At 63.8% G+C, this 21441-nt stretch overlaps 3 protein-coding genes across 5 annotated transcripts; 1 reads left to right on the forward strand and 2 right to left on the reverse strand.

Moving 5' to 3' along the window:
- Nucleotides 1-1255: 1255 nt before the first annotated feature.
- SFXN3 (sideroflexin 3) lies at nucleotides 1256-6001 on the reverse strand. The gene is made up of 11 exons (XM_034062585.1): nucleotides 5919-6001; nucleotides 5244-5410; nucleotides 4820-4990; nucleotides 4585-4683; nucleotides 4267-4342; nucleotides 3742-3827; nucleotides 3208-3335; nucleotides 3056-3105; nucleotides 2882-2931; nucleotides 2519-2566; nucleotides 1256-2225 (listed from the first exon to the last, which is right to left on the reverse strand). The coding sequence occupies exons 2-11, from the start codon at nucleotides 5405-5407 to the stop codon at nucleotides 2129-2131; spliced, it is 969 nt and encodes a 322-aa protein (XP_033918476.1). The 5' UTR covers nucleotides 5408-5410; nucleotides 5919-6001; the 3' UTR covers nucleotides 1256-2128.
- A 688-nt stretch (nucleotides 6002-6689) lies between these two features.
- On the forward strand, nucleotides 6690-14275 carry PDZD7 (PDZ domain containing 7). Its single transcript, XM_034062434.1, has 17 exons — nucleotides 6690-6736; nucleotides 7201-7607; nucleotides 7771-7911; nucleotides 8311-8485; nucleotides 8812-8988; nucleotides 9206-9353; nucleotides 9587-9647; nucleotides 10091-10516; nucleotides 10916-11119; nucleotides 11312-11353; nucleotides 11528-11685; nucleotides 11859-11950; nucleotides 12091-12182; nucleotides 12275-12346; nucleotides 12831-13316; nucleotides 13547-13647; nucleotides 13770-14275. Exons 2-17 carry the CDS (start codon nucleotides 7415-7417, stop codon nucleotides 13917-13919), a joined length of 2718 nt encoding a protein of 905 aa, XP_033918325.1. The 5' UTR covers nucleotides 6690-6736; nucleotides 7201-7414; the 3' UTR covers nucleotides 13920-14275.
- On the reverse strand, nucleotides 14151-21440 carry LZTS2 (leucine zipper tumor suppressor 2). 3 transcript variants are annotated; one of them, XM_034062435.1, is made up of 6 exons: nucleotides 21339-21440; nucleotides 18862-18930; nucleotides 17403-17870; nucleotides 16584-17099; nucleotides 15829-16098; nucleotides 14151-15744 (listed from the first exon to the last, which is right to left on the reverse strand). In XM_034062435.1, exons 1-6 carry the CDS (start codon nucleotides 21366-21368, stop codon nucleotides 15064-15066), a joined length of 2034 nt encoding a protein of 677 aa, XP_033918326.1. In that variant the 5' UTR covers nucleotides 21369-21440; the 3' UTR covers nucleotides 14151-15063. The 3 variants fall into 3 exon arrangements, with proteins under 3 accessions (XP_033918326.1, XP_033918327.1, XP_033918328.1); XM_034062436.1 differs by lacking the exon at nucleotides 21339-21440 and adding an exon at nucleotides 20587-20614; XM_034062437.1 differs by lacking the exon at nucleotides 21339-21440 and adding an exon at nucleotides 20587-20609 and having other exon boundaries at nucleotides 18862-18927.
- Nucleotide 21441: the final 1 nt, after the last annotated feature.

The raw sequence follows: 21441 nt of genomic DNA on the forward strand, positions 1-21441 counted from the left end.
GTCTCCAGTCCCCTGCCCCCTCCAGAGTCCTTCCCATCCCCATCTCTGCCTCAACCAGGAGCCAGGGCCAGCTCCCAGCCGGTGCACGTATGGAGGATGTCCCTGCACAGGCTGGTGGTGTGGGGGGAGGCAGGTGTCATCATTATTTTTGTTTTCTTTGCACTGCCCTGGATATATATTGTATTCTCAGCTAATCCCGTTCAATTACACCACAATAAAACACATAATAAAAACGTAATTCATTTTTCCCGAGCGCTCCATCTCCCTGTGTCTTGGCAAGCTATTAAAAATTTGTCTTCATTTTTCTGGCAAGAGCCTTGTACCTTTTCATCTTTAATTTATGAGAGCAGAATAGCTACTGACAAGCCCTTATTGCACGGCGAGGGGCTGCATTATTTATAAGCCGCCAATGGCTGGCTCAGGGGAGATATTTGCAATATGCCGGGGCTGGCAGGAGGAGGGGGACAGATCCCTGATGTGCTTGTCCCAGTCCTCTCCCCCACCCTGGGTGGGTGCTGGGTGCAGATGTTCTGCTGGGGGAGCACCCGCAGCCTCTGCCCCTCGGGAAGCTGCAGCACAGGGTGTCTCTGGGCTGCTGGTCTCTTTTGTCACCCAGCTGCTGCATCTGCCCATCTTGGGCTTTGCAGCAACTCTTCCTCCTCCATCCTTGGGCACAGGGGTCATCGGAACATGGTTGCCTCCATCCCTCCTCTCCCTGCATGGACACCCATTGCTCCTGACTACCTTGGCCAGGATAGTCAGGACCTGGCAAGCCTGACCCAGGTTTGCCAGGGTGCCACAACAGCAGCAATGTGCTCTCTGACAGCCATGCATAGAAAGCTGGATAAAAATAACCCTGCTGGAGAGACAGGCACAGGCCCGAGGCCAGGGTTGAAGCTGAGTGTCCTGTGATCAGGCTGAAAGAAGGGGTGGGAGCATGGGCAGAGCCAAGGGGATGCTCTGGACTCTCCAAATCAGCAGCATGCAGGGCAGCAGCTTAGCAGAACCCTCTGCACGGCAGCAAGGTACGAAGCTGACTGTGCTAAAAAAAGCCCTCCTGACAGCTGGATAAGCTTAAGCACACGCCAAGCCTGCCCAAGCTGCTGCAAAAGCAGCGGGGTGGAAAACAGGGAGCAGAGCCCAGCCCCAGGGAGAACAGGGGCACCCTGGCAGCCCTCCTTCCCTCCCGCTCCCATCCTCATCCCAACAGAAGCCCCTTTCCACCATATAGAAACTGGCAAGCACCATGCTTCTCTTTGCTTTTGGTTTTGTATGAACAATCTGCCTTTATTATTTGGTACATATAGGTATATGATATGTATATAAAAAATAACTAGAGGAAACCACAGTGCACTTAAAGCTATTTGAGAAGGTCCACCTGAAAGCAAAGCACTCCAGGAACAGGTAGGGTGACCCCTCTGGGGGAGCCCAGCCCTGAACAGAGATGGCATTAAAATGAGAATAAAAAGGAGGACTTTCTGCTGGGATTAAAATGTGCCATTTGTTCTGCGGATGGAAAGAACAGAAATCCAGATTAAATCCCTGGAGCAGCCAGGAAGAGAGCACAGGGTGAGCTGAGAGCACGAATCAGGGCAGGGAGAGCCCCCCCCGGGTCTGAGCCACTGCTTGCACTTGAAATCACTCACCCATGGCTATTTTGGGAACTGGGAGCTTTCCTCTCCAAACACTGCTCTGCCATCCCCAGGCACCAGCTGCTGAACCGCTGGGCAACGTGGGGTGCCTGCAGAAGGGCTCAGCCCACGATGTCTGTAATTGCCTGCTGCCTCGTAAAGCTGGGAGCACCTTTTTCTTCCCCGCTCTACATCCCTGCTTATAAGGTGCAGCAGCCTATGTTCCCCCATGTACTACACACAGCTATGGGTACACACAGGGTGAGCACGGGAGAAGCACACTAGGGTGACAACCAGGAGGTCTCCAAAGCAGCACTAAGCCTGGGTATGCAAACAGGGGTCAGTTCAGTGCTGTGGGCATCCCAGGAAGCAGGGACCTATGGACACACGATGGAGAAGGGAAAGCAGCTTTGGCCCCAGAGGGATCTGAAGGGTGAAGCTCAGCAATGCGCTGGCCTGGCAGCTCCATGGCATCTCCGACACCCTGGGACCCCGGTTCAGAGCCCTTTGTTGAAATAGACGGTCTCCAGCTGTGGGTCTTTCTCCCGTATCCGAGCTTGGACTTCAGGCTCCAGGCGACTCACTGGCATTGAGCTGCCGAAAAGACATGGATACAGAGGATTGAGGGGGGATACCCACCAGTGGCCTCAAACTGGGGAACTGCAGCACACCATGGGGACATTCCTGTGGCCGAGCACAGACCTTTGGGTCTGCACCACTGTGTGTGCACAGGGACATGTGTGTGTACCGTTTCAAGCCTCAGACTGCTCAAAGGAGCAAACACATCTCTTGGGAGTCAGAGAGCACAAGGAGATCACACACCCACTGCCTGCACCCCATACCCTGCCCCATGGGAGCCGCACACATAGGCAAGGTGCTGACCTTACCTTTTCTGAGGGAAGAGTGCACAGCACAGCGGGGTTGCGAACACCAAGCTGCAAGGGAAACACACCGAGAGAAGTGGGGCTGTGTAAATCACCTGCAAAGCCCATGCCCATCAGTGTGGGAGAACAGCAATACTGAGCAGGAGCTCATGGCAGGCTTGAGAGACACTGAGATGGAGCAAAACAGCTCTCAGCCTCAGGGGCCTTATATCCCATCCCATCTGCCTCAGGGGCACCACCTTGGCATCCCCCAAGCAGCTCTGGGGTGGCGCTTGCCTCCCCTGCCAAGCAGACCCCCAGCAGCACTGCCCCCAAAACCATGCTCAGTCTATGGGCAGCAATGCCCATCAGCAGAGGATGACTTACCAGAATCCCACCAGGCCGACCTGCAGTGGAGCGTTCAGGTACGGGTACCGCTGCCGGGGACAGGGAGAGGCTGTGTCAGTGGGGTGGACAGGGTGCCAGCCCCGAGGGTGCCCGCACTGTGACAAGCCAGGGAGTGCTCCCTGCCCACCCTCCCATCCCAGGACCACCAGGTACCTTCAGGAAAGCTCTTTTCTCCAGCATGTTCATGATCACCGGGGGGATGGCTGAGGCAGAGGGGGAGAAGATGAGCTCCAGTGCTCAAAGCCTTCCCATGCTGCCAGGGACTGGCTGCAGCTTTCAGACACAGACAGTGAGGGGGCACTCACCCATGGCTGGAGCTGCCATGCCGATCCGGGACACCACCACCTGGAAAATGGCCTTCTGGGCTGCGGCCGTGGACTCACCCAGGCGGTTCCCGTTCTCATCCGTGACTGGGATCCCCAGCTTGAGCTCCCTGCAGGGACAGCGGGAGTGGGGGGAGCCCAGTGTACATGGGTGGGGGATCAAGGGACAGGGCAGGGATAGCACATCTCCAAGGAGAGGCTGACATCCTTCTGTGTTCCCCATTCACTGCCTGCATAGTAAGGGCCTCAGCTGATCCCACATTCCCACTTGAGGGGTCCTCAACAGGGCTGGATGGGGACGGGGAATTCACACCCAGCTCAGCCAATAACCTCTTTGCGATGCAACTGAGTGCTTCCGTCCTCAGACCAATGGCCCAAGGTGAGGGATGCCAGCAGGGCCAGGAAGGAAGATGGGGTAACCCTGCAAGGCCAGGGAACTGGCTTCCCACATCCTCCACCAGTGCCTGGTGAACCCCAGTGTGAGCCCAAGCACCCCAGCCCAGCCCAGGGGCTCACCTCTGCCTCATCAGTGGGATGTTGATGCAGTTGGCAGCAGCCACAGCTGCAAAAGGCACGTACCGGCCGATGATGGCTGGCAAGTGCTGGGGGGGCAAGCAGGGAGCATGTCACACAGAGGGTCTGGGGGCAGAGCTGGCTGTCCCCAGGTCTGCCACCGTCCCCCTTTAAGACCAGTGGAGAAAACTGTTCACCCTCCCCTGCAAGTCCCAGGTGGTGAAAGCTGCACAGCTCAGGGGGTCCAGGATGTCCCATGTCCCCTCCCAGCCCTGAAGGGAAGCCAAGGGATGAAAGAAGCCTGGAGAGACCCAGCTGGAGATGAAGAGGGGTTGAAGGGACAGGTCACCTCCAGAGCCATTGCTGGGGAGAGAGGCTGCCTTGTGTGGATGCCCCCAGTAAACCCCTTTCCTCCATATTCTCCCTGCCCCAGGTGCTGGGGTGAATCCCTGCTCAGCAAAGAGCTCAGGGAGACCCCACAGGGAGGGTCCCAATGGCCCAGCCAGGGTTGGCCAAGGGACACCTTACCTTGGTGAGAGATTTGAGCCCCAGCGCTGTGACAACTGCCCCCGTGGTCGCACTCACATAGGCTGTCCCCAGCTGGCTGCAAGGGCAGGAGGTGACACTGATGAGCCAGGGTGCCCACATCCCACCTATACCCCCCCCACACAGAGGAAGGGACAGCATGCCCTTCAACAGCATCAGTACACCACTAACCCTGGCAGCCCCACTGGTGTCCATTTCTGGCTGTGCCAGGTCTCCATCACCCCATCTCACAACTCCCCACCATTCAAGAAGCTGTATCATTTTGGGGTGCCCCAAGGCAATGCTCAGAGAGATGCTTACCTGGGGGTGATGGGTGCATCCCCGCTGCGGTTGGTGTAATTGACAACAGCGTTGAAGGACTGGTTGACCCACTGCCAGAACAGCACGGCCGGCGTGGTCCTACCAGAGAGAGGAGGGTGCTGGTGGCACAGGAGGATGCCACCTATGCTCCTACAGCGCGGATGTGCTGTGGGTACGGGACGTGTGTCCCCATCTCACCCCAGGGCCAGAGGTGGGGAGAACCCCTCCACCCTACCTGTAGAAGGTCAACATGCAGCCAGTAATGGTCATGTTCATGGGGACCTGGGCAGACATGCGTCCCACAAGGAGCATCTTCTCGCCCGTGTCTGGGTGGAAAGCTGAGTCGTAGATGTACTTTGCCTTCCAAAGCTGGTCTTCTGTCAGCCCTGGGGGAATCTTGCCTGCCCTGCCAGGTAAGGGTAGCATCTGCTGGGAGACCCTCTGCCAGCACCCATGTCCTGCCTGCCCTCCCACCCCATGTAGGGCAGCTGGGAGATGCCTTAAGGGACCAGTCAGACTACCTGGGGAGCTGGCTTTGGACAGGGCGGGACAGCACCACTCCCATTCACACCCCGAGGAATGGGCCCGGGGCTGTATTCTGTCAGGGCACCTGGGAGTGGTGTGGGGGGTACGTGTGGGTCATAGCCCCCATTTGGTACCTGTAGTCCTCCACCACCCGGCGGGCCTCCTCCAGCACGGCCCCTGAGAGCAGCAGGTTTCGGGGGTCAGTCACCATGAAGAAGTGCTTGGCCCGGCCCTGGAAGGTGCTCTGGTCCCAGCGGGGCTCACGGATGTTGATGGTGGCAGGCAGGGACGGTGGCATCTTCTGGGGTGGGAGGAGCAGCGCTTATGTGGGACGAGGTACCCATGTGTGTGTCCACAGTGCATTCCTACCGGAGCTCCGCCAGTTCGCGGGGACACGGGGCAGGGAATGGAGACCCCGTTTGCAGTGGAGCTCAGTGGGAACCGCCCCCCGCAGCCGGAGCAGGTTGTTGGTGCGGTGACCCCATCGTGCACCTCCCTCACCCTGCAACCCGGCAGTGGGGGTCCCCAGGTCCGCGCACACCACCCGGTCCGGGACCCCCTCACTCCACCAGGGCCCCCTGTCCACGGGTGAGGGACGCGGACCAGCTGCTGCCAGTCTGGGGGCCGCTCGGAAGGGCTCGGGAAGCAGAAGTACCCCCGGAAGGCACCGGAACACTGCTCGGCTCCATTTCCACGCCCTTCCCCGACAGAAGGGGGACTCTGCTCCCACCCCCCCGAGCATCCCTCCCTTCACGCGTACCCCCCCCAACAGAGCGACCCGCCCCAGGGTACCCCCCACAACCACTCACGGCTTTCCGGGACGCGCCCGCCGTGCCCGCGCCGCCGCCGCCCCGCTCCCGCCCGGCGCGCTGACGTCCGCACCCGTCACGGGATGGGGAGGGCGGCCCCGCGGGTGGATCGGGGGGGGCCACGTTGGAGCGGGGCAGCCGCGGGTGGGGGGAACCCGTACGTGCCCGGGCACACGCGGCATCTGCCCCCCCGCAGCTCCCCAGGGCCGTTGTACCCGGGGGGTGCCGTGGGGCGGGACCTGCCCCGGTAGGTTGGAGGTGGGGGACTCCCCCGCCCCGGTCCCCGCCTCCCCTCCTCCTGCCACAGCGCATCACCTGAAACCGACACGGTGTCGGGTTCGCGCTGGAGGCGCCGGGCCCGGGTGGGGGTCACTGCAGCCCAGGGTGGGGACGATGCCCCCCCGGGGAGGGGGACACGGGGGGACACCGGCTTGAGTGGCCGGGGTGAACAGGAGGGGGGACCCGTCGTGTATGTGTGTCCCCTCCCCGGGCGTGCCTCAGTTTCCCCCATGTGCCTCGGGATGCAGAGGGGTCTCGGGGGGCACCGCGTCCTGCGCCCCACAGCAGCATCGCGAGGGATGCACCCCCCGGACCTCCCCACGTAGTCCCAGCTGGGGGACACACGCACGGAGCTCCCCCGCCCCGTTGCGAGGCCAGCCCCAGCCGCCCTTGATTGACAGTTCCCGGTCCCGATGACCGCACCGGTCTCTCAGGGACAGCCAATCCTCGCTGGCGGGAGGCGGCGCTGTCCCCCCCCCCGTCCTCTCCGTCCCCCCCGCTGGCAGGTGTCTCTTTCACCGGTGGCACCATGGGGACAGGTGAGGAGGGCACTGGGCGGAGGGACTGGCGGCCGTGGCGGGGTCCGCAGCGCCCCTCCGGGGAGGGTCAGTGCCGGATGGTGCTGGGGAAGGGGGACAGCGGCGGGGTCGCCCTCGGGGGCTGGCAGGCGGCGGGGACACCGACGTATCCCCCTGGCCGGGCCATCACTTATTTATTGAGGTCAGGCTGGGGCGAGCAGGGGACGGAGCGGGGAGGATGGTGGAGGGGCCCTGGTGGAGTTTCTTCCACCCCATGCCTGGAAAATAACCCGTGGGAACAACATCCCCTTCCCCGCGGCAGCTCCAGGCTGCGGTTCCCCCACCCCTGCCCCTGCTGTAACCCCTCCGCCGGGAGGGCCGGTCCTTGCCCCATCGATGGCGGTACCCAGGAGCCCTGCAGCGGGGTCCTAGGGCTGGAGGGGACAAGGCTGGAGAGGAGGTCACGAAGCTGCTTGTCTCCCCAGGCTGTGCCGCTGCTCCCGGGACCGGTCCTGCCAGCTCCGGGCACCCACGCCAGCCGTCCCCGCCGTCGCGCTGCTAGGAGGGAGCAGTCCCGAGCCCGGGCATGTGCTGCTGGAATATGTCATGTCCCTCCCCGGCCGGTGGGCAGCCCCAGCCCCGTGAGGACACAGCCAGCCCCGAGCCGGACACCGGGACAGCGGGGTGCCCAGCGCCGCCATGGCCCAGGGCTGGGATGCGGAACTGTCGGGGATGACAGCAGGCAGCCGGTCATGGAGCTCCAGCAGCGAGGCCAGCCTGGCCCCCCACTGCCTCCTCAGCAAGCAGAGCCGCCTGCTCAACGGGACCAGCCGGGGCAGCCGCACCGCCTCCCCCATGGGCCGTGTCATCCTCATCAACACCCCCATCGAAGGTGAGGCGGGGGTCCCAGCCCTCTGCGCACTATGCCCTCTGTCCCCTGGACACCTGGGGTTCCTGGGTCTGTGGGCAGGGAGAGGTTACCTGGGACTGGGGACATCCCCAGCAAGAGAAACCTCTTTCTGCTGCTGCTTGGGTGACCTATCCTATCCCCACAGCCAGCAGCAATGAAAGCGACATCATCAATGCCATCACGGTGGAGAAGAGTGTGGATGGCAAGCTTGGCTTCAGCGTCCGGGGTGGCTCCGAGCATGGGCTGGGCATCTTTGTCAGCAAAGTGGAGGAGGGCAGTGCTGCTGGTAAGCAGAACAGGGTGAGGGGCACCAGTGGGGACAGGCATGTGCCAGCAAGACCCTTCTAGGGAGCTTCCAGGGACATGGTGCCACAGTGGTGATGCCACCCTTCACGGTGACAAGCAGCTGTTTGCCCCTGCTGCCCCTGCCCATTGGATTTTCAGGCTTCCCACAGGGAGCAGGACAGGAGTGAGCAGCCCTATGCTGATGACTTTGAGCTCCATGCCCAAGCCACAGCAAGGTGATAGCCCCCCATGCCTACCATGGCCTCAGTGCAATTAACAGGCATCCCTAACTCTATTCTCTTGGGGTCCGGATCAGGTTGGGGACACATTTAGTAAGGGACACCAAACAGGGGCATCAGTGTGGGGTCAGGTGCCCAGCTGAGCTGTGTGCCCCTCACAGAGCAGGCTGGGCTGTGCGTTGGTGACAAGATCACAGAGGTGAACAGCGTGAGCCTGGAGAACATCACCATGAGCAGCGCCGTCAAGGTCCTTACTGGCAACAACCGCCTCCGTATGGTGGTCCGGCGGATGGGCCGTGTGCCGGGCATCAAGTTCTCCAAGGAGAAGACGGCGTGGTGAGCAGGGCATCCCCCATACCATCAATCCAAAGCCCAGCCCCATGGAGTGCATTGTGGGGAGGCTTTGTGAGGGATGGTGGGGGACAGGGAGGACCCCAGAGCCCTCACAGTGGGAGGGCATTGAAGGTATCTGACAAAGGTGGAGACAGCCCAGGGTGAGGGACAGGATGGGATAGAAAGGTCTGGAGCAGGCAGGGTAGGTGCAAGCCCCATCCTCAACATCCCCCATTACCATCACTCTCCTCCACTGGGTGACACCAACGAATCCATCCTGTTGGAGGACAAGAGCCTGGCCCCTGAGCTCCCATGTGTCCATGTTCCAGGGTGGACGTGGTGAACCGGCGCCTGGTGGTGGAGAAAAGTGGCTCAACTCCATCGGAGAGCGGCTCTGAGGATGGGCTGCGGCGCATCGTCCACCTCTACACCACCTCTGATGACTACTGCCTGGGCTTCAACATCCGCGGTGGCAGGGAGTTCGGCCTCGGCATCTACGTCTCCAAGTATGGCCATCCTGGGAGGCACAAGGGGGATGTGGTGCTCTGTTCCCCACTGTACCCATGCTGGGGCTCTGCCCCCCTCCCTGGCTACCACACCCGTCCTCATAAGGCTGTGGGTATCACCTCCATGTGTGCTGGAGCATGGAGCCTGGAGGTGTGGGACAGGAGCAGGGCTCCTGTGAGGGCTTGGCCCCATCCTGTCCCCCCTTCACTGCCCTAGGGTGGACCCTGGGGGGCTTGCAGAGCAGAATGGCATTCGAGTGGGAGACCAAGTCCTTGCAGCCAATGGAGTCAAGTTTGAAGACATAAGCCATAGCAAGGCAGTGGAGGTGCTCAAGGGGCAGACCCACATCATGCTAACCATCAAGGTACCTGTGCCAGGCCCCATGGAACACCCAGGTGAGGTGGGGGGTTGGTGTGTCCCCATGCTGGCACTGCCCCAGCTCAGCCAGGCGCCTGTGGGGCTGGTGTGGCTGCCAGCTGGTTGGGTTTCAGGCGGGTGGGAAGGCAGGGGGATGCATTATTCATGGCTGGCACCGGATCGGGTTTGCCTGGGACGGCTGGTGTGTGCTGACCCCTCGTCCTCTCCCTCTGTGCCTAGGAGACAGGCCGGTTCCCTGCCTACAAGGAGTTGGTGGCCGAGTACTGCTGGCTCAGTCGCTGTAAGGGCAATGCTGTGCGGGTACTGGCAGGGGTAGTGGGCTGGGGGCCCCATACAAGTGGCATCTGGCCACCACGGGGAGGGAGAAGGTCCACATGCCATGGGGTCCCACAACCTTGGAGGGGGCAAGAAGCTCCCTGTGGTATGGTTAGCATCACACACTCCTCATGGGCTTGCAGGGTCTCTGTCCCCCTTTCATGTGGACAGCCATAGACAGCAACCTGGTGATCCTTCAGGGTCCTACATGTTCCCTGTGCAACAGCCAGGAGCCTGCTGGTTCCTATAACTCTGTGGGATTCCACATTTTCATTGTAGGGGGTCACAGGACCAGCAGCCTTGCAGTCCCTGTGGCCCTATAAGTCCTTGCATACCCACTGTGCTGGGATGCAGAGCTCCCTGTGACCCCACAGTGTGTCACCCCATGTCCCTGCTGTGCCTTCACAGTGACCAATGGGCAGCTGCAGCAGCTCTCTCAGACCTCAGAGACCAGCTCCTCCATCTCTTCCTACTCCTCGGGGCCAGCACCAGGGGTGGTGAACGGGCTGGGGACGGCTGCCCCCGGGCCCCCTGCCCGCACCGTGGACGTGGCCATCTCCACGGAGGACGGCCCGCGGCGGAGCTGGGTGCGGGACCGTGCTGAGCGGGCCATGCAGACCGAGCCAGCCGCCGAGGCGCTGCCAGAGATGCGGCGCACGGTGCGGCCCCCCGAGCTGCTGCGGGACACGGCCATCCGGGGCCAGGGCGCCCGTGAGCCCCCCGGCACCCATCCCCGACGGACCTTTGGCCATTCACCCAAGACAGCCCTGCTGCTGGCGCTGAGCCGGCCCCGGCAGCCCATCACCCGCTCACAGAGCGATCTCACTGTCGCTGGTAGGTGCCAGGTCACGGCCCTATCTATGAGTCTTGTCCCTAGCTCGGTCCCCTCCAACCCTGCACCCACAGCCCTGGGAGTCCCACAGCTCAGACCCTGTCCCTGCTTGAGCATCCTATAGCCCCTGATGCACGGACACCTGGTTCCTGCTCCTGAGCACTCAATAGCTCCCCCAGCCCATACTGATCTCTGCCACCAGCCCTGGCCATCGTGGAGTCCTGAGTAGCCCCAGCTTAGCAGTCCAGCCCTATGGCCCCTGAAACCCCCCTGCACCCCACAGCTGGACTCTTATCTAGTCAGTGCCCCCAGAAGCCCCTCCAAACATCCCCCCCTAAGTTCCCGTTAGGGGTGGCATCCCCTGGCCCCCCTGTTCCAGCCCTCTTCGTCTCTGTTCCCAGAGGAGAAGCGGAAAAAGGAGAAGCCAGAGGGACAAGGGGCCCGGGCGGGGGCCCCAGGGCTGCACCGCTCCAAAACCCTCGTCAACCTCTTCTTCAAGGGGGGCCGTGCCACCAGCCAGAGCTGGGCCCCCCCCAGCCAGGAGCCCCCCGCCTCCGAACGCAGGGCACGCGCCAAGTCCCCGGGGCGCTCCGATGGGGACAGAGGTACCGGACTGGGGGACAGGATGGAAAGGGACCCAACCTTGCACTGGTTCCCCCTTCTGTGGGCACTGTGGCCTTACTGTGGCATCCTGGTGTGGAGGGGGGCAAGGGGAGGTGTGTCCGTTCATGCAGCTTTGGCAATGGGCAGCGATGCTGCTCCCTCCAGGCTCTCACCCCTCTCCATCTCCCTTGCAGTAGGCGCTGTGCAGAAGTTTGTCATCCGGAGCCTGAAGCGGGGTAACGGGGTGCCCGTGTGCCCAGGGGGTGCTGCGGGGCAGGCTCTGCATGTGCCTGCCCCTGTGCTGCATGTGCCTGACTGGTGTGGAGCAAGCCACTGGGGTGGGGGGCTTTGTGGGGTGACCAGGGTGGTCCCTGCCCTGCTGGCCATCCCTCTTTGCTGTGCCCCCTTAGAGAAAAGCCGGCGTGCCAGCATCCTCGGCCCCATGGGCATTGCTGCCCTGCAGCCCAACGGCAACGACCCTGAGGCACAACTCACACACATCCAGGACACTGCTGCACGCCTCCTGAGCCCTGATGAGGTGACGGCCGTGCTCCGCCACTGCTCCAGGGTACGGCACCGTGGGCAGAATGAGCAGAGCAGTGCCAGCATCTCGGGATCATTCCCAGGCAGCTCTGCATCCTGGGGGCATTGCCATCAGCACTATGTGCCCATGTTAAGCTCTGGAAGGTAAACTGAGGCATGGTGGGCACCTGTCTGCTGACACTCCTTCTGCACCCACAGTACCTGCATGAGGGCAGCGTGGAGGATTTGGTGCGGCCACTGCTGGCTATCCTGGATCGGCCTGAGAAGGTCCTGCTGCTGCGGGATGTGAGGTGGGTGTGCTGGGGGTGTATCCTGGGGTACCCCAGTGCTTCCGGCTGGGTGGATTGACCCAGTTTCACATACACTCCAGCCCTGATCACACCCCATCCGAGAGGGTCCCACAGCTTGTTCCCCCTCTTTACCCCGGCAGGAGCGTGGTGGCTCCCACAGACCTGGGCCGGTTTGACAGCATGGTGATGCCTCTGGAGCTGGAAGCCTTTGATGCCCTGAAGAGCCGCTCAGGTACAGCCTGGTCACAAAGGGACCTTGGCTGGGGGCAGCAGGCAGGGGTGGGTACCAGTGGAGGGGTGACTGGTGTCTCTCTTTGAGTGCAGTGCGCTCGCCTGCCCTGCGCCCGGCTCACCACGATGTCCCTCCCAGGAGACACCTCATTACACCAGTGCCTGGTGAGTGCCAACCATGGGATCTGCCTGGCCTGTGGTGGGGTGTGCAGGCTGGAGGGGGTACAGGGGCAGTCTGGGGGGAGAGAACGGGAGCTGGGATGCTTGAATGCAGGGGGTCACAGGGGAGAGGGCATTTGGTGTCCCTGGATGCTGGGAGGTCCCAGAGTGGCAGGATCTCTGGTTCCTGGGTACCAAGGGGAGACACAGTCCCTGGAGGGAAATTGGATGCACGGGGGCTCCAGGTGTCAGAGGTCCTGGGGAGGGCAGCTGGGGTGTCTGAATGTCCCTGGAGGAGGAAGATCTGGGGCCCTTTACACCAAGGAGGTCCACAGGTGGCAGAGGCCCCAGGGCTTTGGGACTCCCAGAAGATAGCAGGGGTCCCAAGGAAGTTGGTGTATGGGGTTCTGGGGGGGATCCGTGGGTGGCAGGGGTCCCAGAAAGCTGGTCTATGTGGTCTGGGGGGACATCTGAGCCCCTCTCGTTGCAGACTATCGTGGTGGGTTCCTGCTGAAGCCAGTGGGGGCCCCAGATGTGGAGGGAGCCGAGGGGCTACAGGCGAGCCCAGGCCGGCCACGGGCCTCTGGCAGCCCCCGTCGGCCTCACCCGTGCACCTACACCCCGCTCCCCGACGTGCCAGTGGATGCCTATGCCAGCACCAGCCGCCCCCCGGCCCCCACCTTCCCCCGGCCCCCCAACTGGCTGCTGGCCGAGGCCCCCCCGGGTGAGGGACACAGGCACTCACGCAGCTCCTGGCATAAGGAGCCCTCCGGGATGGTGCCCGATGGGGGGCCTGAGGTGCTGGGGAAGGCTCGGAGAGCACGGCCCCCCCTTGCACCTCTCTTTGGGGGGCCAGGTGGGGAGGCAGGAGCTGGGGCAGCCACCAATGGCCCTGGGGATGCTGGCAGAGAAGAAGAGGAGGAAGAGGAGTATCAGCTGCTTACAGTCACCCTCTCCAAGCTGAAGCACTCGCTGGGTAGGTGGCACATGGGTAGGAAGCCTGGGGGTGGGACTCTCTTCCTGGTACCAGAATCACTGGCTTGCGGGGCACCCCATTTAGGGGGCAAAGCCCCAGGCCCTCCAAAATAGGAGAGAAGAAGGAGGTGCCTCTGCCCCAGCCCCTCATTCATGCCCAGGGGAGGGTGTCCCATGCCCGGGAGCGGGTCACAGCCTACCTGGTTTGAGGGCCTCTTGGCTCCTTTGCAGGGATCAGCATCTCTGGAGGCATCGAGTCACGGGCACAGCCGGTAGTGAAGATTGAGAAGATCTTCCCTGGGGGAGCTGCCTTCCTCAGCGGCATCCTCAAGGTATGGGGGAGACTTGAGAGCACCCAAACACCCCCATCCATGGTGCTGCTGGGTGTTGGCAGTGTGCTGGCACTCCAAAAGCAGCTGTGCTTCACTCCACTGCCTTCCCTTATGGGGTCCAGGCTGGTCAGGAGCTGGTGTCAGTGGATGGACAGAGCCTGCAGAACGTCACCCACCAGCGGGCTGTGGACATTATCCGCCAGGCCTACCGCAACAAGGCCAAGGAGCCCATGGAGCTGGTGGTGCGGGTACCTGGAAGTGCCCCGGAGTGATGCTGTACATATCCCCCTCTTCAAGAAACCATCCTGTGCTCCAGAGGAGCTGGATGGATCATTTCTGCACTGAGCTGTGGCCAGTCTCAGTGCAGCCAGAGGGTGCAAGAGCACCCTGCCCCACAGGCATGGGGAAGCTGCTCGCAGCAGGACCTGAGGTGGGGCACAACTGGTGACATGGAAGGGGGACAGAGAGCCCCTGACCCTGCACTGGACACACTGACACAGCCCTGAAAAAAACACAGCCAGGGGCTTGTTTTTAATCAGCGTTTCCGGGTGGTACATGGGTGAGCCGGGCTCTGGGAACAGCACACCACTGAAATAAAGTACAAACACCCCCCAGAGCCAGGGGTGACCAAGCCAGAGCTGGGCACAGCCAGGCTTTTCCTTTGGTTTGACCCTGCTGGGTGCCCAGGTGGGACCCCCACCTCTGCCCACCCTGGCACTGTGCCCCTCTCCCTGGCAGGCTGGGCATCACAGGGGCATGGGCCCAGCTTATTCTGGGGGGAGGAGGAACAGGGGGATGGTGGGGGTGAGAGTATGGGAAAGGCACTGAGGGCAAGGTTCCGTGTGGCAGGGGTGATGGGGGCACAGACAGGTGGAGTGTGAGCTAGGAGAGTGATATGTTTTGGTAGGGCCTATAAAAATAGAGTTATTTAAAATGGCACAGAAATGAATCCCCTGACACACACACACACACGGGAGGTGAGGGGGAGGCTGGCATGGGCAGGGATGGGGTACACACCATCTCCTCTGGAAGTGGCTGGGTGGCAGTGCCAGTAGGGATGAGAGGGAGGGGACAAGTCAGCCCTCCCTCTGCCCAAGGTGACCCTGGCTGAAGCCAGCGCCGCTAATCCCTGCGCACTCTTAAGAGGATCAGCAGGAACGAGCTCTGGATGGCCCCAGTGCCAGGACTCAGCACCCACCTGGTCCCACATCTCACGGGCACCCACGTGGGTGCCAACCCACCCTCACCCCAACACCTCCATGTGGGAAGGGCAGCTCCTTCGGTCCCCTCTGCCCCCTCCCAGTACCAGCAGTCTCTGCAGAGCCAGAGGGAGAGCAGGGATCACCCAAGCTCCCAAAATCCCAGGACCTGGAGCCCCTTCACCCCTCCGAGCAGAGGGTGAGGGCAGGCAGTGTCTCAAATCTCGGTGGCCGTGATCTCTTCAAAGGGTGGGTCAGGGCCAGGGGGGTCACAGTGCTCAGGTGGGGGCTCCTCGCCCTGGAGCCGGAGATGCTGGAGCCGCTGCTCGAGTCGCCGGTTGCGGCGGTACATCTGGATGTAGCTGTACTGCAGCTGCTTCTGGTAGCGGATAACCCGCTCCTTCTCACCCTGCCATGTGCCACGCTCCTGCTCGAAGGCATCCCGCTGCTCCTGCCCGCGCCTCCGCTCCAGGGCCACCTCTGCCCGCAGCCGCTCCAGCTGCTGCCGCAGCCCCACGCTGCCCCGGGGCTCCTCACCAGGCTGGGGGCAGCCTTCACCGGCTGGTGGGCACCCCTCACCGGCTGGAGGGCACCTCACGCGGGCAGCTTCCCGCAGCCCCGCCAGCTCCTGCTCCAGCCGCCCGGCTTTGGCGCGGAAGAGGTCGGCCTCGCTCTTGCGGCGCTGCAGTTCGTTGGCACAGACCTCCAGCTCCAGTGCCTTGAGGCGGGCGGCTTCCTGCAGCCCCTGCGCCCGCCGCTCGCCCGCCTGCAGCTGCGCCCACGCCTCCCGCAGCTGCGCCCGCAGCCCCAGCAGCTCCGTGCCGCGCTGCGCCAGCTCCGCCTGCGCCTCCTTCAGCTGCTGCTTCAGCAGGGAGATCTCACCTGTCTTCTGGCACACCTGCAGGGGACAATGGTGCTCAGGCGCCGGCCAGGACCCCCACACTTGCACCCCTGGCCTGGCCGGCACTGTCAGGCAGCTCACCTCCCACTTGGTCTCCTCCAGCCGGGGTGCCAGCTCGGTGCGCTCGCGCTGGAAGGAGGCACAGCGGCGTTCCAGCAGCTCCCGCTCCTGCAGCAGCTGCGCAAAGTCCTCCTGCAGCTGCTTCTTCTCCTGCTGCAGCTGCAGCACCTGGAGCTGCAGGACCTGCTGCCCCCGCTGGGCTGCCTGGGCCGCCTGCCGCGCCTGAGCTGCACAGCGCTGCCGGAGACCCTCCAGCTCCTGCTCACAGTGCTGCTGCTTCTCCTCGTACACCTGTGGGGGGACAAGGGACACACACACACAACACATTCAACTTCTGCCTGCTGCAGGATGGGCACCCCCCTCCCCACAGTGCATGTCCCCAAATGGAGGGGTACAGGAAGGGTGCAGTGTGGTGCTCCCCCCCACTTTGTGCTCTCCCACATCCCTCTGCATGCTGGCTCCCCCATGTCAGCCCCCCCAGAATCTATAGGGCTCCCCCAGCTCCACCACAAGCAGGAAGAAGCTGCAGGTCTCAGGCACATTCAAAAAGGGTGCTCCAAAATGAAGCATCCCAGTCTGTACAACTGGTCCCCAACAACCCAGGGACTACATAAGACTACCCACCATTAGGGGAAAGCCATGGACACACAGAGAAAAGCATCCTCATATAAGTGTCTGGAGAGGGTTCCCAAAGGGTATCCCTGCTTTCCAACCAGGGGGGATGTCCACCCAAGGGAAGGGCACAGGGAGAGGCCAGGGGGACACCAGAGGCATACCTGGCAGATGGCCACCTCATTCTCATCCAGGCTGTCACGCAGGAGCTGCAGCTCAGCCTCCCTCTCCCGCAGCTTGTCCTCCAGCTCCCGCACCAGTGTGGCCTCCTCGCCAGGCAGGGGTGAGCGCCCGCAGGAGCCGCTCTCCGAGGAGGGCCGGCCCCGGCCGCTCAGCGAGCCCGTGCTCTTGCTGGAGGATGAGCGCCCGCTGTCCGAGTTGGAGGGGCGGGGGCCCCCCGGCGGGTCGGGGGGGCCGTGGGGGGTGGGCGGCAGGGCACCCACCTCCGGGTGCTGGCTGCAGCCTGTGCTGTAGGTGGGCAGGCTGGAGAGGGAGTTGCGCCCCGAGTCTGAGAGGGTGCTGGCACGGCAGCTCAGGGAGCCGGGCTTCTCGGCACCCAGCAAGTGGGTGAGGCTCACCTGGCTCTCTGAGAGCCCAGGGCGCACCACTGTCTGGGCGCTCCGGAGCTTGGGCACCACCGGCTTGAAGGCCATGGGGCGGATCAGGGTCTTCTCCATGTTCTGCCAAGTAAGAGGGGAAGAGTGGGGAGGAGGTTAGGAAGGACCCATCACTCTCCCAAGGGGGTGCCGCAGTGCCTTCCCACCCCAGACAAGGGCCAGCTGCTGTCTGCTCCATGCCCCCTTCATGGGGTACCCAGGTGGGCTCCCACTCACACAACCCTTATACGAAAGAACGAACATCATGGGCATGGGGACCACCCCCTCCCCAGGGACACCAAATAGGTAGCAACATGGCCCTAGTATGGCACAGGGAGCAAAGCCAAGACCCAGCACACACCCACCCTGCTGCTCTCCCCTCCTTACCTCCTCCAGCTTGCCAGAGACAGGGACAAGCTTCGGGGGGGGCCCCCGGAGGTGACCATTTGGGGCTTGGTCATCTCGGGGCTCATCCGAGTCACTGCAGGGGCTGGTGGGAGAGGGGACGTCGAGCCAGTCACCACAGAAGCCTCCATTGGCATAGGCATGGGTGACACCAGGTATGGCCGAGCAGGACTCCTCGGGAGATGGGGGGTCCCGCTGGCTGGCCCGGAGCAGCCCCTCCTGCTTGCGGAAGGAGGCGGTGGGGGGGTCCCCGTCGCAGGGCTGGCTGGTGCGGTTGTGGCGGGGCCGGCCAGGCAGGAGGCTGCCAACGCTGCCCATGGTGGCAGAGGGTGAATGGGCAGCAGCACGGAGCTGTGCAGCCCCCTCAGCGACGGCCTCGAGGGGCACCGGCAGCGTCTGCACGATGGCCATGACGGGGGGAGCCCCGGTGGGCAGGGGCACACAGGCAGCCTGCAGGCAAGGGAGAGAAGGCATCAGAGCTGTGGGCACTGCTGGACATGCCCCACCGGCTACCACCATCCCCAGTCCCATGGCTGCAGGCTGACCCAAGGAGGGGCTGGCAGAAGGAGATGCCAAATGAACCAGGAATAAAACCAGGATTAGCCCGGGAGGGTGGCAGCAGCACCCCCCAAGTGGGGCTCAGGACCCCAGTGGAGCACCCTGGGACTGTGGGGTGCTGGTGGCACCGTGGCGCAGTGGTATGTGGTCCTGCCCCCGCCATGCCCTGGCATGACCCTGCTGCAGGAAGTGTGCCAGGGTTGGAGGCAAATCCCAAGAGGCCCACGGAGAGCCAGCTCTTGGGCAGCCTGCCCGCCTGCCCCACGGCACTGCCTGCCCCACAGCGCCCGCCAGCACAGCCCCCACAGAGAGTGGGGGGCAGCCACACACACTGGGGACAGTCACTTCCCTGCCCCACAGCTCCCACTTCTCTGTCAGTGACCCCACTGCAGGTGATCCCCACACCCAACCATCCACAGTGGGGTGCAGGGTCCCCCAGAGGGCCACTTAGGGGACAGCTGTCAGACCGGTGGATGCTTCAGGATGCAACACAAGGCTCTTTCCCAGCCTCAGCACATGGGTTCCCCTGTTCCCACCCCACACACTCCCCTCCAGCTGGGGGGGGGGCTCTGCCAGTGCCCCCATACCCCACCCAGGCCATACGCCTGCATGACGGGCGCCAGCCGATGGGCCGGATCTGTCCCCTGCTGCCTCACCGCATCTCGCACATGGCTGCGGCTGGCACGGGGTGCAGGCGGGGGGGGCACTGCCCGCGGAGCTGTCACCTGAAATCAATCCGCCTGCCAGCGCCCGGGGTGGGGGCGAGCACGGGAGAGACACCGGCGAGCCAGAGCTCCCCCCGCCACCAGCACCCCTACCAGAGCAGCATGCCCATGACACCCCCGGATGAGAAGGTGGGTGCCCCCAGCCCGGCTCTGCTCACCTCGCCAGCTGCTGCCCATCCGTCCGGTCCACTCGGGCCCCCACACCACGAACACAGCTCTACCGGCTGCTGAAGCGGGAAGGAGAAAGGAGGGGGTCAGGGTGGTGAAGGGCAGTGGGGGTCCCTGAGCCCCACACAGCCCCCCCCCGGCAGGAGCAGGGGGAGCAGTGCCAGCGTGGCACGGAGGGTGGCAGGGGAGCCTGGCAGTGGGTGCGCTGCTCCAAGCACCCAGGGATTGCCGTGGCCACCCCGGCAGAGGCGGTGAGGACAACAGCCCCAGCACGGACCTGCCACTGCCGGAGGGGCAGGAGCACGGACACGGAACCCCCAAAGGGACATCTCGGGGCGAAGAGCCGCAGCCAGCGATGTGCGCAGCACCGCATCCCAGCGACACTGCCCCGGGACGTGCAGGTCAGGGCACCCCTAGGGACAGCCGGGTCCCCGTATGGACACCGGGGGGGGGGACACCGCCACCGCCGGGGCGGAAGGGATCCCGTTTTCTCCTTCCCGCAAGCCCCCCCCCGGCCGCAGACAGGGTCCCAGCGCCGCCCGAGAGGGAGGGGGCAAGGGGCCTGGGGGGGGGGGGGGGGGGGGGGGGGCAAGCAGCTCAGCCGGCAGCGCCCTGCAAAACATCCTCCAGCCACCCAGTAAAACCAGTCAGCAGCTGGGGCGGCGCCACAGCCGCTGCTCCGGCCGGAGCGCCGCGGAGCCGCATCCCACCGTTCCGACCCCGGAACGGCAAAGCGAGACTCGGCCCCTGCTCGGCCAGACCCGCACCCTGAGCTGATGGGTGTTCCGGGGACTCCCGGGCCTCGGTGGCACCCCAGGACCCCCCCCCAGGGTAGGAAGGATCGGCCCCTCATTCCTCCCCACACGCACCCGGTACCTGTGGGGTGGGCACCCTCCCTGTGCTTAGCTGTGTCCCCCCACCATCCGAGGCACCCTGGGGGGTGCTGGCCCCCTTGACTGCCCCATGCCCCCCACTTGCCCTCTCACCCACCCCACATTGCCCCTCATAGCCCCACAACACCCAGTCTGACCCATGGTGCTTCCACCCTGCCCGGCTTCACAGCACCTATAAGTGTTCCATGGCATCCCAGGGCACCACTCATCCACAGGCCCCCACAAGCGTCCTACAACACGTCTAAAGTTCCCCATGACACCCCCAAAGTGCCCTACGGAGGCCAGGGGCCTGTACAGCCCCACAATACCACGAAGTGCCCCACAACACCCCCAGAGTGCCTCACAAACAGCCTGGGTTTCTGCTGCCCCACAGCTCCCCCAGAATCCCCCTAAAACATCTTCAAAGTGTCCCGCAGAGCCTCAGGGCTTTTGCTGCCCCACAGCTCCCTTAAAGTGCTCTTAAAGCACTCCCAAAGTGTTCCAAAACACTCCCAAATTGCCCCACGGCACCCCTGGGCCTGCACTGCCCCACAGCTTCCCTAGAGTGCCTCTAAAGCACCCCAAAAGTGCCCCACGAGCCCCTAAACTGCCGCACAGAGCCCTGAACCTCTGCATCTCCAGAGCACCCCCAACATACCCCTGAAACCCCCCAAAGCACCCCCAGCCGCCGCTGCCCTCAGGACCCCACTCAAAGCAGCCCCCCAAGCCCCCAACCCCAGGGCAGCTCCCCCAGAGCGCCCCCCAACCCTCTCCTCCGAGGTGCCCCCGGGGTCCCCGCACCCCCCGGGACCTCCCCGGCCCAGCCCCGCTCCCTGCACTCACCGCGGCCCCGCTGCCGCCCTCCCGCGCCGCGCCGCGCCCCGCGCCCCGCCCCCGTCACCAGCCCCGCCCCTAGACGTGACCCCGCCCCTCGATAGACCACGCCCCCCATCGGGGGGGATCGGGGGGGGGCACGCATCGGTCATCCCCAGCCCCATCCATTCCGGGTGGTTCCCGAGCTGGGGGGGGTCGCACGACACACACGGGGTTTGCCCCCATTTTGCACCAGCCGACCCCCCCCCCCCTCGGGTTTCTCCAACCCCCAAAGCAGCCCCAAACCTGCAGGATGTAGGTTGTGCCCCATACGGCCCCCCCGGATTACTCAGCACCCTGCCAAGAGGCAGGAAGGTTCTGCCTCACCTGACACCCCCATCCCTCCCCGGTGAGGTGTTACTGCCACCCCGAGCACTCTGAGCCCCAACTGGTGGGAAAGGGAGACAAAACGAACCCATCAGCCCACATGCAGCCCGCGGAGCTGCGGGTACCCCCTGGCACCTCCCCAGGGTCTGGCATCACACAGGGTCTCCCCCCAGGCTCAGCTCCATCACCCCCTCTCAACCCCAGGGGGGGATGGGTGGGAGATGGGGGTCCCAGGGTTTCCCGCTGCCCCACTTCCACCCCACAGCTCCATAACAGCAAGACACGGGAGAAAGGGGGACCAGGGAGCCAGAGGGGACTGAGGGGGTAGGGAACACCCAGGCCCGGGGGCCCGGCTCCCACTGCCTCCCCCCCCCCCCCCCCCCCCCCCCCCTTACCTCTGCTTCCCTGGTATCCTCCTCTGCCATCACCCTCAGCCTGCCCTGGGGGAATCGGGGGGGCTCACACCTGCACCCACAGCACCCACGGGTGCTCTCGGGA

Source organism: Melopsittacus undulatus, chromosome 4, assembly GCF_012275295.1.
Source record: "Melopsittacus undulatus isolate bMelUnd1 chromosome 4, bMelUnd1.mat.Z, whole genome shotgun sequence".
Taxonomy (NCBI): Eukaryota; Metazoa; Chordata; class Aves; order Psittaciformes; family Psittaculidae; genus Melopsittacus; species Melopsittacus undulatus.

Bases quoted from the DNA above. Each gene is read 5' to 3' on its own strand.
- SFXN3 (XM_034062585.1), bottom strand. From the start codon at position 5,407: ATGCCACCGTCCCTGCCTGCCACCATCAACATCCGTGAGCCCCGCTGG. The intron at 3,828-4,266 runs GTAAGGTGTCCC...TTGCCCCCCCAG, and splicing joins GGCTCAAATCTCTCACCAAG to CACTTGCCAGCCATCATCGG. The intron at 3,336-3,741 runs GTGAGCCCCTGG...CTGTCCCTGCAG, and splicing joins ATCCCACTGATGAGGCAGAG to GGAGCTCAAGCTGGGGATCC.
- LZTS2 (XM_034062435.1), bottom strand. From the start codon at position 21,368: ATGGCAGAGGAGGATACCAGGGAAGCAGAG. The intron at 18,931-21,338 runs GTAAGGGGGGGG...TTCCCGCTTCAG, and splicing joins AGGATACCAGGGAAGCAGAG to CAGCCGGTAGAGCTGTGTTC. The intron at 17,871-18,861 runs GTGAGCAGAGCC...CCTTGCCTGCAG, and splicing joins GATGGGCAGCAGCTGGCGAG to GCTGCCTGTGTGCCCCTGCC.
- PDZD7 (XM_034062434.1), top strand. From the start codon at position 7,415: ATGGCCCAGGGCTGGGATGCGGAACTGTCGGGGATGACAGCAGGCAGC. The intron at 7,608-7,770 runs GTGAGGCGGGGG...CTATCCCCACAG, and splicing joins CATCAACACCCCCATCGAAG to CCAGCAGCAATGAAAGCGAC. The intron at 13,317-13,546 runs GTAGGTGGCACA...GCTCCTTTGCAG, and splicing joins CAAGCTGAAGCACTCGCTGG to GGATCAGCATCTCTGGAGGC.